This window comes from Aplidium turbinatum, chromosome 13, assembly GCF_918807975.1.
Source record: "Aplidium turbinatum chromosome 13, kaAplTurb1.1, whole genome shotgun sequence".
Taxonomy (NCBI): domain Eukaryota; kingdom Metazoa; phylum Chordata; class Ascidiacea; order Aplousobranchia; family Polyclinidae; genus Aplidium; species Aplidium turbinatum.
This window is the reverse complement of record NC_137484.1, coordinates 24,774,856-24,789,268: the sequence shown is the minus strand read 5'-3', so window position 1 is coordinate 24,789,268 and position 14,413 is coordinate 24,774,856. Positions and strand designations below refer to the sequence as shown.

General features: G+C 38.4%; 1 protein-coding gene across 1 annotated transcript; it reads right to left on the bottom strand.

Annotated features, from left to right (window-relative positions):
* Window positions 1-1,561: 1,561 nt before the first annotated feature.
* LOC145782101 (uncharacterized) lies at window positions 1,562-9,277 on the bottom strand. The gene is made up of 6 exons (XM_082593847.1): window positions 9,154-9,277; window positions 8,187-8,954; window positions 7,552-7,620; window positions 6,944-7,032; window positions 4,753-4,876; window positions 1,562-4,266 (listed from the first exon to the last, which is right to left on the bottom strand). The coding sequence occupies exons 2-6, from the start codon at window positions 8,211-8,213 to the stop codon at window positions 4,132-4,134; spliced, it is 444 nt and encodes a 147-aa protein (XP_082449973.1). The 5' UTR covers window positions 8,214-8,954; window positions 9,154-9,277; the 3' UTR covers window positions 1,562-4,131.
* Between the last annotated feature and the right edge of the window lie 5,136 nt (window positions 9,278-14,413).

The window sequence follows — 14,413 nt, the reverse complement described above, 5'->3', positions numbered from 1 at the left end:
AGGTGCCACCGATTTTGGTGGCAGGTGCCACTGTTTTAGTGGCAAGTGTCACCGATTTTGGTGGCAGGTGTCACCGATTTTGGTGGCAGGTGTCCTCGATTTTGTGGCAGATGTCACCGATTTTGGTCGCAGGTGTCACCGATTTTGTTACGGGTGTCACCCAAATTCGTGACATGTGTCGCCCAAGTTTGTGACAGGTGTCACCCATGGTTGTGACAGGTGTCATCCAAGTTTATAACAGTTGTTTTAATTGTACCGATAGCCTACTTCCACGAATTAGTGAGCTTTTGGCTTAGATAAGATTAACAATTAAGTTAGTACTGCAGAATACCATAAACAGATAGGCCTAAGTATAATGCACTGGTGCTTTGTTTTTTGAATAATGTTCAATCATATTAAATTGTTGTCTATCATCTGTTTACAGTGAGCTTTGTATTAAAGCAGTCGACCATCCTATAGGCTACCTGTGCAGTGGAGCATTGGATTGGCGTCATTGATTGAACATTGTTAAAGCAAATGTTTGCTGGTAGCCTGTGTCGATGAGTAGTAGCCTACTTATTTAGGCTTACTCTTGCAGTGACAGCCTGGTAGAACTTTTCTTCTATTTCAGAAGCGAACAAACAGGTTGTGGACTGCCGAACTTTTTTGGTCAATTACGACCAAAACCTCGGTCATGTCACAAAAGACGCCTCCATTCTTGCAGGCCTAGGCATGTCCATCACAATTCATTTCAAACAAGAATATTTCGCTTTGTTTTGGCTGACTTAGATAAGCGCATGTATGTTTCATAGCCTATGTAGGCTATAGCTTCCACTAATTGAATACAGTAAAAGTATTCTAACAGCAGGCTATGTTATGTTTTCGTTCATTCAAGTGAATGTGGAGCTGTACCGAAATAAGCTTGATTGAATGATTGCTCATATTCAATTAGAACATGAGAATGTAACGGGAGAGGTGATAATGTTATGTTAGGGATGGTAGAAGTAGGGGATTGTTCACTCAAAAAGAAGGTGGACAACTGGAGGGTTATAGTCCTATGAAACATTTTGGTGCAAATACAGCTTGAGGTCTACCGCCATATGTCGCATACCAAGGTGCAGCGTATGTGACTTGGCTGCGTGTGTTTTGCCAAAATGTATGCATGAAAATACGTCATATCATGTTTGTTGAATATTATTCTAGTCATAATAATGCAGCGATAAATTTCATGCTACAGTGGTCACAACAGTTAGCCTCACACTGCTGTAGTAAGGTTCTGCCAATGTTCTACCACCCAAAATCTCACGCAAAATATAGCAAAATATTTCGCAGTAACCCTCCAGACTCCAGTTGTCCATATTGCAAGAAAAATTAGTAAAGCAAGTCGTCCCGATCTTTCACTGTCCCTATCTTATGTAAAGGCATCGGCCTATTTGAAACAAAGTTTAACCTAGATCGAGTTAACGCAGCTATAGTATAGGCCTACTAGCTTACTGCGAACTTCAAACACGTTTAATCCCTTTCATCATAGCCGTAGAATTAGGCTAAACATAGAATAAAACAATTTATCATAGAAGAATATTTATTTCATTTATTATTTATTTGCGTCAGACAAAGCTGTCCATATCCAAAACAAAACAACGAAATAATACACAAACTGCAAATGCACAAAGGGCACAGAGAGCCACTTTGGATGCCGCCGGTTTAAAAGCTCACTAAATAGGCTATCTACTGTTATAAATTTACATACAATGAGCGTTGGAAGAATTGAAAGTATTCAGAACGATAAAAACAATCAGATGACATCATGTCTGATATAAAGCGATTTGAGGAGTGTATGCAACGGTTAATACACGAAAATATGTTTTTCCTCAATGAAGCATCAAACGTTGCTACATTATTCATTACTTTAATGTTCACGGGCACTGACATAACGAGGCAAATTGTGCAATATTCTGAAAGAGTCATTATAAGCAACAAGCAATCGTTTCATACTTATTATAGAAGAATATAGAATATATTATATTATAGAAGATCTAAACTTGTTCCACAACTGGGATGAGTAAAACGACATACAATAAGATTTAAATAAGTTACAATGTTTTTTACAGCGGGTGAGCATTTCGAAAAATGAGATTTTGCATTATTTGCAGCACAGTACTGATAGCGTACTTGCCTTGAAATATCATTTTCATCTGAGAGAGAACACTCAATAAATACACCGAGGTATTTTACAGAGTCTGTGAACACAATTTCAGATTTACCTAGATGTAGCAAATGAGCACGTGAAAGATAAAATTTTTTTGGGGAGAATAACATACCAAATGACTTTTTAGAATTGAAAGTAATTTCATGTTCAACAGCATACTTGTGGCAAACATCTAACAAATTTTGTAAGCCACACAAACTAGGCGAGATGCAGCAAATGTCATCAGCAAACATAACAGGCTATGATCTATACAAGAGTTGCCAACATAGCAACCAACTTTTGTTTTATAAAGCTCATAAGAAAGCTAATCAATATAATATACGGCAAAAAGATAGGGGCTTAACACCCCACCTTGTCTGACTCCGTTGGACACAGTACATGATTGGGACAAGTGACCTCCCCACATCACTTGCATGGTTTGTTTACTATAACAGTATTCCCATTAGGGAACGTTCAAATATTACGTAACGCCTTCGAGGGGGAGGGGGGGGGGTTATGCAAGGCGTTACGTTAGCGTCACATCGGGGGGTTCAAGCAAAACGTTACATAACGCTTTGGAGTACAAAATAGTAGTATTTTGTGCTGAATTCGTAGTGAAAAAGCGTTACATGGGGGAGGGGGGTCAAAAATTCGGAAAAAAGCGTTACGTAATATTTGAACGTTCCCTTAGCGAACAAAATACATAAGCACGTTATGTGTGATAAGCGTTTCAAACAATAAATGATGATTGACTTTGTCGAAGGCTTTTGAAGCATCCAAAAAGACAGAATATACAGGAGTGTCATGACTGATATGAGAAGATACTGCTTGTTTTAATGAAAAAACACTCATGTCAGTACTATGACCAGACTTAAACCCAAATTGATTGTCACTGGTATTCAAGAAAGGCAATAGATGATTCAAAATAAAACGTTCAAACAGTTTTGCATTAACCATTTTGGTGGTGCAAACAAAATTTTGTCAATGCAAATATATTTATAAAAACGTAGTAGGCCTAATTTACAATTTGACCAAATAACTGGACAATTATCCTCTCAACGGCCCTACATACATCAGACTGATATGCCCTTAAAAAAATTTGTCAGCCTTCACCTTCAGGCTTAGCTCATGATGTACTGGATTGAAAATCATATTGCTAATTATAAATTTCGTCACTACCAAGATAATGTGTTAGTCCGAAAATAAATACTTAACTTCTTTAGCCTATGTAGTACCGTATGTAGGCTATTGGTTTATTTGTATTATATTTCATGTTAAGCCAGAAGGTTCACATCAGGCTACTACGGTACGCTAAAAGAAACACAATATCTTATTAAACACGACATCGACTCCAAAATTATAAAGCAGCGATTCCCAACCTTTTTACACCGGGGACCTGTAAAAATTACACAAAAATTTGGGACCTTCATCAAACGATCGTAGGGAATAGAACAATCCTATTTGCAATCTTTTGAGGACCAAAGTTGTCTTTGCATACCGTAATGCAAGATTTCCGCATAGAGCATGAATTTAAGATAAAAATTAAAACAAAACGTTAAATCAAAACATTTCAAACAAAAATGTCAATCCATGAAAACACACACAAAATCAATATATTCGGCTACTAGGAAATTTATTGCCGTTTCGCTGTTGCCGTTATCTGAGGAAATAAGGAATTGGAAATAATTGCCTCTACCCAGGGATCAATTTCGAGTAATGGGTAGTACCAAATTTAAGTCATAAGTAAAGTAGACAACCGGAAACAGACATTGTCGTCGGCTGCAGCGTGGGTCAGGTGTACGTCCGCGTCGGAAGGCATACACCGATGCATAGCGCTCAAGTCCGCTTTCCCGCAATGCAGGATAAAGATAACAAACAAACAAAGGAAGATTCTTTCGAAGGCCTAGAACCGTTGGAAGTAGAGTGAACAACAATTCAGTCTTTGACTCCATGTTTGATGAATTTCACTTTGATAGTCCATTAGGCTTCAACACATCAACAATGATGAGGGCACTAAAGTTTTGAAAAGAACCGGATTTGCATAAAAGCTGTACAAGTAGCTTCATCTTCGCCATGGGTCTGTTTAGATGTTGGTTAATCTGTGATGGGCAATAAACATCGATGAAAATGAAGGCTGCATGCCAGGGTTGAGGCGCGTTCTGATGTAAAGCGCGCCTCTTTCCAGAAACTAACTGTTCTAATGTAGGGTAGTAGGCCTATTTTCACTGCAAGTCTGCAATGAAAGTTCGGCAATCTGTAGTGCAAAACAATATCAAGCCCAATACCATCTGTATGGAATGGGCTACATTTAACCAATAAGTTTATATACTATAGTAATGTAGGCTACAGCAAAGACTACGTATGTGATAAACACGCAAAATAGTTGCCAATAGTGTACCATCGTCAGTCGCCACGGATGTTTCCTAGACTATAACAAACCAATTTCTCTTGCATCTCAAAAGAAAATGTTGTTTCAAGAAATGGATTTTTGACATATTTTTGTTTAGTAGCATCACCTTATGGGCTGTCGAAAATATAAGAATTTAGAAGTATGATTGTGTTGTTTAAGCAAGCTGGATTCTTACCTTGATCACAAAAATGCCACAATTGTTGGCGCCGTATTGTTTCGGATGAAACAATTCCCCTGGTACCCAGCACACCTCTCTCAACGCCATGTCCGTTTTGCTCACTCGTGTGGTAAAGAATATTCTAAAGCAAACACTGTGTAGCCTAAAACACAGAAATGGCAACCAGGCTTTGCTTAAACAAGTACTAGGGGCGTGAGACCAGAGGGGGGTACCCAAAAAATAGTATATTCAATTTTATTTTGATAGATATACTAAATCTAGGCTGTATACCAAATTTTAGGTCAAAATATTGAAAAACCATTCATTAGGGGCAAAAAATGTGATTTTTGACCCTAGCGAGGGAATTTTTTTTATAAAAATTAATTTTGGTTATAAAATCTGACACAGTTGAGAGAATCAGTTGATTTAAAAGTGTATTCCTACTCATTTTTCAGCAATGAATCCATTTATGGTGGTTAAAATCATCTATCTCATGTAGAAAGTGGCCAAAACTTGATTTTTCTTCCAAAAATACTGAAAAAATACCCCTCGAAAAATAAATCATTGTAAAAATCTTCTTGCTGTGCCCCCCACATCCCAATTCCACATCCACATCAACAATTGTTCGTGCCATGCAATGACGATTTGTATTGCTAGTTCCTGTGTTATTTCTCGTCGAACAAATATGACCGACCTAGATGGTACTTCCCGCGGACAGCTGTGACGGCGGATATGACCGCCGTGAATTTCGAGGCCTGCATTCACCATCAATATTGTTTCTTTGAGTAGTATCATAAAACAGAGTTGAAAAGATTGAAAGATTTGAACAAACACTTAAACATCTCTGTTGTATGATACTACTCAAAGAAACAATATTGATGGTGAATGCAGGCCTCGAAATTCACGGCGGACACGGCGGTCATGTCCGCCAAGAAATAACACAGAAACTAGCAATACAAATCGTCATTGCATAGCACGAACAATTGCTGCAAGAATATAATTTCCCGCGCATTCTAGCGCGCATCTAGAAAATGAAAATACTGTATGATATCATTAGCTTCCATTCAAGCAGGAAAACTTTTGATTTTTACGTTGCTTCAACGATCGATGACATCGAATCAGCGTAACAAAGGTGAAGTCTTCGCTAAGAATCGATGGGAGTACGGTTTTTCTACAGCAATCACGCGCAACTTGTAAGAAAGTTACTGAATTATGAAAGTCTGTCAAGAGGCTAACAAGCTCTTTTCTAACCAGTGCATAGGGCAGAAGCAAGTCACCATCTTCAAATGCCTTCTTCCAAATATCCAATAAGGACTTGGTCATACATATCATAACTTCCTTCCGTAGTTTGGTTTCTTGCGGCCCAGATGGAGGCCCATTCTTGGATTTGTCAATAACTCCAAACACAATTTCATACTTCAGTGGCAGCTTATCATTGAAACAAAATACATAATCAGTAGATGTAGGTGCCATACTACTCAAAAACTTAGAATATTAACAATCTGTCAAAATAAATGAGAATGGTAAATAATTTTGGTAATTTTCTCAAAACTTTTGCCTGCAGTAAAAATGGTACCATTTTTTTCGCTAGTACTAAAAATGGTACCATTTGGCCATTTCAAGAGCTTTTTCACTTTTTCTTGCACCAAAATGTTTGGATTTATTCTGACCATCTCACAAGAGGGCTTGAAATACTGGAATTGGGATATGGGGGGCACAGCAAGAAGATTTTTACAATAATTTATTTTTCGAGGGGTATTTTTTCAGTATTTTTGGAAGAAAAATCAAGTTTTGGCCACTTTCTACATGAGATAGATGATTTTAACCACCAAAAATGGATTCATTGCTGAAAAATGAGTAGGAATACACTGTCTTTTAAATCAACTGATTCTCTCAACTGTGTCAGATTTTATAACCAAAATTAATTTTTATGAAAAAAATTCCCTCGCTGGGGTCAAAAATCACACTTTTTGCCCCTAATGAATGGTTTTTCAATATTTTGACCTAAAATTTGGTATACAGCCTAGATTTAGTATATCTATAAAATAAAATTGGATATACTATTTTTTGGGTACCCCCCCCTCTGGTCTCACGCCCTACATGTACCATAATCCGCGAAAACATTACACATGAACATATACACATTGCAATGCAAAACAATGTGAGTTATGCGAAGCTAAACTTTTTAAAAATCATAGCCTACTCTCACTTTAAACTGTCACATGCTTTAGAACTTCCTTCTTTTGTCGTCCCATATGGTTCAACCAGATAAACCGTGGAAGAAGGTATGTGAACATACTGTGAACAAAATTAGTTGCATTGGACACACACGATGAAGAGAGAGGAACAGCCTTTTTAGGCCTACAAGTTACCGTATTTTACGGACCATAAGGCGCACTTTAAATCCTTTTTTTTCCTCATAAATTGATCGTGCACCTTACGGTCCGGTGCGCCTAATGTATGGATCAAGTGCGGTAGTGCTGTATTGCCTACACTCAAAACCAGTACCGATACTACTATTATATATGGTCCGGTGCGCCTTATGTATGAACAAAAAACTGATCAAAGCAATTTATTGACAGTGCGCCTTATAGTCGGGTGCGTCTTATGGTCCGTAAAATACGGTAAGTTTACCTGGTCAAGTTGCAATCTGCAAATGTGATGATAACATAGCAAAGTTTTTCTATTGCAGTACAAAATAACACTTATATAAAGGCTATCTGAAACATTGGGCATGCGCATGGGCAAAGTTACATTATACCACCGCAAAGCAAAGTCATACGGTAAGAACAGAGTAGCCCACACAAGTATACATACCAGTAGATTCCAATGGGTACCACTTTTGTTGTAAGCTCCCATGAATACTTCTATCCTGCTAAAATTTACCTGAAACAAAGTGAATGCATCAGACAGGCTAATCTACTTCAAACTTAAAAACATGAAATGAACATGAATTGACATAGAAAAGAACGTAGGAGCTTCCAGAAAAAACCTGATTCCTTGGAAAGTTTATTTATAAAACAACAGTCCACAAATGAAATTATGAGACGAAACTTTACGCCTAACCATTTACAGTAAAATACAATATTTTGAAATGCCACAAAGCTTTCTGCCCGTCCGCTATGTTGAGCATTTCAAGCGGCCCATTCGCTTTTCCATCACTAAATGTAATCAGAGCAATCCATTCAGATTTGCGAACTTCGTGCTTATGTTATTTAATTATATAGCTTGAATAAGTGATCATTTTAAATAATCCTAATTTAAATCATTGTAATTTTTAGTGTACCTAGACCTAATTGCCATTTCAATTAATGGTAATTGCGGTTTGCGAAATGAGATGAGATGGAAACTCAGGTTGTCACCAATCAATACTTTTGGACCATCGATGTTTCTGATATATGGCAAAATTATAGTGTGAAGCCAATCGTTACAACAAGCATGGTCGAACCAACCTGACTTTGATCTGTTATATCGTGCATGCGTTAGGCCTCCTTCCATCCATGTATCCCAAAGGTGCTCTGCATTGTACACAGTGTACATTGGCAACATTTGTCCCGATGCAGTGCCAGCAAACATAATAGATGTTGATCCTTTTGAACGATTCATAATTATCTCAGGGTATTTGATTCCACATTTGAATATGCATCGCTTCTTGCCTGGGTCGTCTGATGAGTTTGTTTCGTCATAGTTTATTATTGCCTGTGGTTCCACATCCACATTCAGAAGACTTTCTTCTAGATTGTTAAAGTACACACTCACAGTTTCAGCACTTACTTCTGCTTGACCACGCTTTATATTTTGGCAGTGGCGTTGGGTAATTTCAGCTTCATTTCGTTTGAGCAAAGAGTAACTCCAGTCAGAACCTGGAATATTGTTACGAAAGGCAGCAACAGTCTTTCCTTGTTGTGTTAGTATTCTGTGACCAATCATTCTGACGTCCAATATATCAAGGGGCTGGCCCCAATAACCACATGTTTGAATGATGTGGACTAAGGCAATGCTATTCAGCATCTGAAAATGCTGTTGGTCTTCCAACATCTGTAAATGACGTTTATCACGCTTGTCGCTTATGTTTGATAGGTCGCATTGGGATTCCACACTCCTCTGCAGCTTTTCTTAGAGACAGACCAGAGTCTACTGCCTTCTGTAAATTCTCTTCATCATAGTCCTTGTAGCTCCTTGATCCAAGTGATCTTTTATGCTTTCTAGGCATTGTCAGTCTAAGATAAATAATATTTTTGTTAGTAACTGTGTAATAAAATATACTGTGCAAAGTAACCCCATAAACATTTAATTATGACTTATGAATGTAAAACATATATTTTTGCCAGAAATATATTACCAGCCTACTCCAAAAGCTATATTTATGCTAACAATAGGGTAAACTAACATTATATGCAAAATCAATAACAAACTCACATTTCTTATCTTCGTGCTTCACGGAAGTTTTCAATGTGCAGAGTTTTGTCGAAATAGTATTATTTAATATTTTATATACAGTTACTGCTAATATTCTATGGGGAAGAGAATTACTGTCAAAAACTGAAAGAAAGAAGTGACCGATTAATATGGAATAGTTCATTTGACTTTATTTTATCTACCGTATAACGTAGAAAAATCCAACATACCAAAAACGGTGTATTGAGTAAACTGCCACGGATAGTTAGCTAACTGCCGCGGATACCGGTACAGTACTACCGGTAGTTAATTAACTGCCACGGATAGTTAGTTGACTACTGCAGATGTGAACTTGACGGAGCAATGTATCAATCCTGACATAGATATATGTTGCCTTAGTTAACTGCCGCATATATAAGTTTCCTGTTATTGATTTATTGAGTAAACTGCCACGGATAGTTAGTTAACTGCCACGGATAGTTAGTTAATTGCTACAGACGTGAACTTGACGGAGCAATGAATCAAGGTATCAATCCTGATATGGATATATGTTGCCTTAATTAACTTCCGCATACATAAGTTGCCTGTTATGGATATATTGAGTAAACTGCCACGGATAGTTAGCTAACTGCCACGGATAGCTAATTAACTGCCACGGATAGTTAGTTGACTGCTGCAGATGTGAACTTGACAGAGCAATGTATTAAGGTATCAATCCTGACATAGATGTATGTTGCCTTAGTTAACTACCGCATATATAAGTTGCCTGATTGATATATTGAGTAAACTGCCACGAATAGTTAGTTAACTGCCACGGATAGTTAGTTAATTGCTACAGACGTGAACTTGACGGAGCAATGTACCTAGGTATCAATCCTGGCATTGATATATGTTGCCTTTGTTAACTTCCGCATATATAAGCTGCCTGTTATGGATATATTGAGTAAACTGCCACGGATATTGAGTTTACCTGCCACGAATATTAAGACTGCCACGGATATTGAGTTACCGGTAACTGCTGCAGATCAAGGTTGCCAGGTCCACTTATGGAGAAAATGCCAAACAACTGGTCAAAAAATGCCAAATGAACTAAAAAAATGCCAAATAGGCAAAACGCTGCAAGATCGAAGGTTTCTTCCTTAATAAGTAATGGATTCGGTAAAAGATGGATAAAACTGCCACAAAACTCAGCCTACACTTGCTGCTATTGCACAACCTAGTATCTTCATTCTTGAGAGTACGATACCGTACTCTTCAGAAAAAAAAACTTTTCAAAAAATGACAATAATACAAAAAAATCCTTTTAGATCTTGATGATATTTCCAAAATCTGGTTAAAAAACTGAGCTGAAATACCATCAAATGGCTGAGAACCACATAGAAGTTGGAACACATCACGTCATCATGCTGTTTTGGTAAAATCATACTGGAAACTAAAACAATGGAAATTACATCGCGGGTCCCTACAATTTTATTGTAAAAATTAAATTGCAGAGAATCGGTACAAGTTGGTGAAGTTTAACTTATCACAAGATAAAGCTAGTACTTACTTTGTGTTTGTGTTTAATTGATTCGGGTAGATATATAATTGTACTTTCCAACGATGGCAAAATTGTTAAAATCCGACCACAAATGAGAAAGCCACAGCACTTTTAGTGGAAGGACTATTTGTCGATCACAGCAAACAGGGGGTGGCTTATGAGAATTAGTACAAGTTGGTGAAGTTTAAGTCATCACAAGATAAAAATAGTACTTGTTTTGGATTTGTAGCCAATTGATTCAGGTAGATGTATGATCGTGCTTTCCAACGATGGTAAAATTATTAAAATCCGAGCAGTATGAGAAAGCTACAACACATAGTGGCAAAGGTTTCATATTTTTGATGTTAAACTTTAATTATATAGATAAATTTTTAGTTGAATTTATGCAAATTGATAAGTTTTATGCCATCCTAGGGCCTTGTATCGAACTCTCGACGTTGGTGTAATGTTTTTATTGTGAAAACATAGTAAAATTGTCAAAAAAGTCATATCCATTCCGCCTTATCACCTCCATTTAGCCGCTTTTTACTTTCCTTTTTTCACTCTCCCAATAATAGTTGCGTCCGTTTTGTGACGTCATATTGACCAGGGTGGCGGATTCCGGATTCTACAAGAACACCGTATTTTGTACATCACTGAATCTATTTAAGCTATTGAGCAAAACAGATTTTTCTTGCCTTTTTTCCTGCAAAAACTTTAATAACTTTGTCAAAGAGAACTTGTCTAGCTAACTTTGATTCTATGCTGAGGCTGAGCCTTGCTACATTATGCCCCCCCCTGGACAGGAGCATAACCAACTTTTATGATTTAATTTAGGGTGCTTTTAACAGAACATTTTTGCACGTAAAGCATTAAATCACCACTTTGGGCCCATAATTTGTGCACAATGCACTCAATTACCTTTCCGGATCCTTTTGCTGCATTACGGTACGTCCCCCCCCCCCCCCAGGGACTAAAGAATAGCAACTTTTATGCTTGAATTTAGTCGTTAATGATGGTCTTAACCAAACATTTCTGCGCGTAGACTGAAAAATCACAATTTTGTCCCCCCAACAATCACAGGCCTGGGCCCTCAAGGGTACGGTACCGTACGCCATACCTTCTCTCATTGGCCTTGAATCCATGTACATCTCTGGTGGCCGGCAGTCGCGCAAAGTGGTGGTGGCAGTTGGGCAAATGGGTGGCAGGTGTCGCACGAACTAGTGGCAGGTGTCGCCCAAACTGGTGGCAGGTGTCGCATAAATTGTGGCAGATGCCACGCAAACTGGTGGCAGGTGCCGCGCAAACTGTGGCAGGTGCCGCGCAAACTGTGGCAGGTGCCGCGCAAATTGTGGCAGGTGCCACGCAAACTGGTGGCAGGTGCCGCGCAAATTGTGGCAGGTGCCACGCAAATTGTGGCAGGTGCCACGCAAACTGGTGGCAGGTGCCGCGCAAAGTTGTGGCAGGTGCCACGCAAACTAGTGGCAGGTGCCGCAGCAGGTGCCACTGCCACAAATTTGTCACAACCCCTATTGGTTGTGCTAGCCCATCTGTGCCAAATCATTTCAGTGTCAAGCATGCTTTAATATTCATGTTTTTTAGCTTCTACTATTTTTCCAGACCCTTGGTTATAGCAAGTACGGTGATGTACGGTACTATTTTTTGCTTTGCTAATAAAGCATGAAACTAAACTACTGTAGACAAGTAGGCTATCTACTGCAAAAACCCACTCTGAAAGCTTAGCTAATTAAGCTCTCTGCTTTTAAAACAAAGAAACAGCAAGATCAAGTGACTCTCATAATACCGTAGCTTGCTGTGGATGCAGTGGCCGAGTGGTTAGCGCGTTGGGCTCGCAGTCGAAAGCCTGCATGTTCGACTCCAGTCACCCGCACTTGCTGTTGTTTCTCTGGGCAAGAAACTTTACGATAATTGCCTCTACCCAGTGATCGATTTCGAGTAATGGATAGTACCAAATTTAAGTCATAAGTAGAGTAGACAACCGAAAACAGACATTGCAGTCGGCTGCAGCGTGGGTCAAGTGTACGTCGGAAGGCGTACACCGATGCATAGCGCTCAAGTCCGCTTTCCCGCAATGCAGGATAAAGATAATAAAACAAAAACAAAACAACCTAGTTCGTACCCTGAACAGTTCGTACCCTCAGTTCGTACCCTGAAAAGATCGAGAGAAAAAATTAAAAAAAGACGAAGTCGCTGATCGCAGTTTCCGCAAACAAACAAAAACTCTTAGGATCATTACCGGAAATTTTAAAATGTTTGCGGAAATTCCTATCAACCCTAATCCTTTTAAAATACTGGAAATTTTAAAATGTTTGCGGAAACTACGGAAAAACGGTTCTATTTTTTTCTCTCGATCTTTTCAGTTTGTTTGTTTGCGGAAACTCTGATCAGCGACTTCGGCTTTTTCTAATTTTTTTCTCTCAATCATTTCCTAACCCTAACCCCTTTTAAAGTGTTTGCGGAAACTGCGATCAGCGACTTCGGCAAAGTCTTAGGATCATTACCAGAAATTTTAAATTGTTTGCGGAAAAACGGAAACTGCGATCAGCGACTTTGGCTTTGTTCTATTTTTTTTTCTCTCGATCTTTTCAGTTTGTTTGTTTGCGGAAACTCCGATCAGCGACTTTGGCTATTTTTAATTTTTTCTTCTCGATCTTTTCCTAACCCTAAACCCTAACCCTTTTAAAATGTTTGCTGAAACTGCGATCAGCGACTTCGGCAAACTCTTAGAATCATTACCGGAAATTTAAAAATGTTTACGGAAACTGCGATCAGCGACTTCGGCTTTGTTTTATTTTTTCTCTCGATCTTTTTAGTTTCTTTGTTTACGGAAACTGCGATCAACAACTTGGCTTTGTGCTATTTTTTCTCTCGATCTTTTCAGGGGGAAAATTTTAAAATGTTTGCGGAAACTGCGATCAGCGACTTCGGCTTTTTTTAATTTTTTCTCTCGATCTTTTCAGGGTACGAACTGTTCAGGGTACGAACTAGGTTGTATATACCCGCTTGCTGTGACACGCAAGTGAGATTCAATCGTTGTTCATAGCACACTAGTGTTCAGTGAAAGGTTGTCAGGTGTTTTGCAAAGAATTTATTAGTTTGACTAGTGTCCCATGGAACATTGATGGAAAATAGAAAGAGCTTTTTATTTGTCTTTCTGCAATTCCTGCCCAAATATCAACTTTTTGTTCATCCAAACAGGCCCAGATATTAGGTTGCCTCCAAAACTATTACGCTAGTAAGCCATGTTTGCTCGCTGGCTTCCATAAGCCAACATTTTCCCACTCTATAAGTTAATAACAATCAGTTAGGTTTGGAAATTTGTATAATTTATTGATAAAGCTTTCGCCACCGTAAAGGTGGCTTCAGTATCTGGCAAAGCACAAGCAAGTGAAAACACAAAAATTAATTAGGCTAACCATAGAAATCTACTGTACTAAAAACCATTTAAAACAACCACTTCTTAACAGTTGTAAATATTCATCAGATGTAATGCAAAAGATATCATAGAACTGCTTAGAATAATAGTAGTGGCTATTTGACCGGCTCCGGTCTTTTAATCTGAAACACTATTTGACCGGTCATGACGTATTTTTTTTCTTTTTCTCTTTCAAAGCAAAAGACGAGAGAAGAAAAACGTGCCTATATAACTTCTAAATTCGATAGTTTTATTCAACTGAATCAGCGGCGCTTACGATGTTTCTCGGACTGGTGTCCTCAAGGGTATGAGTTCGATACTACATT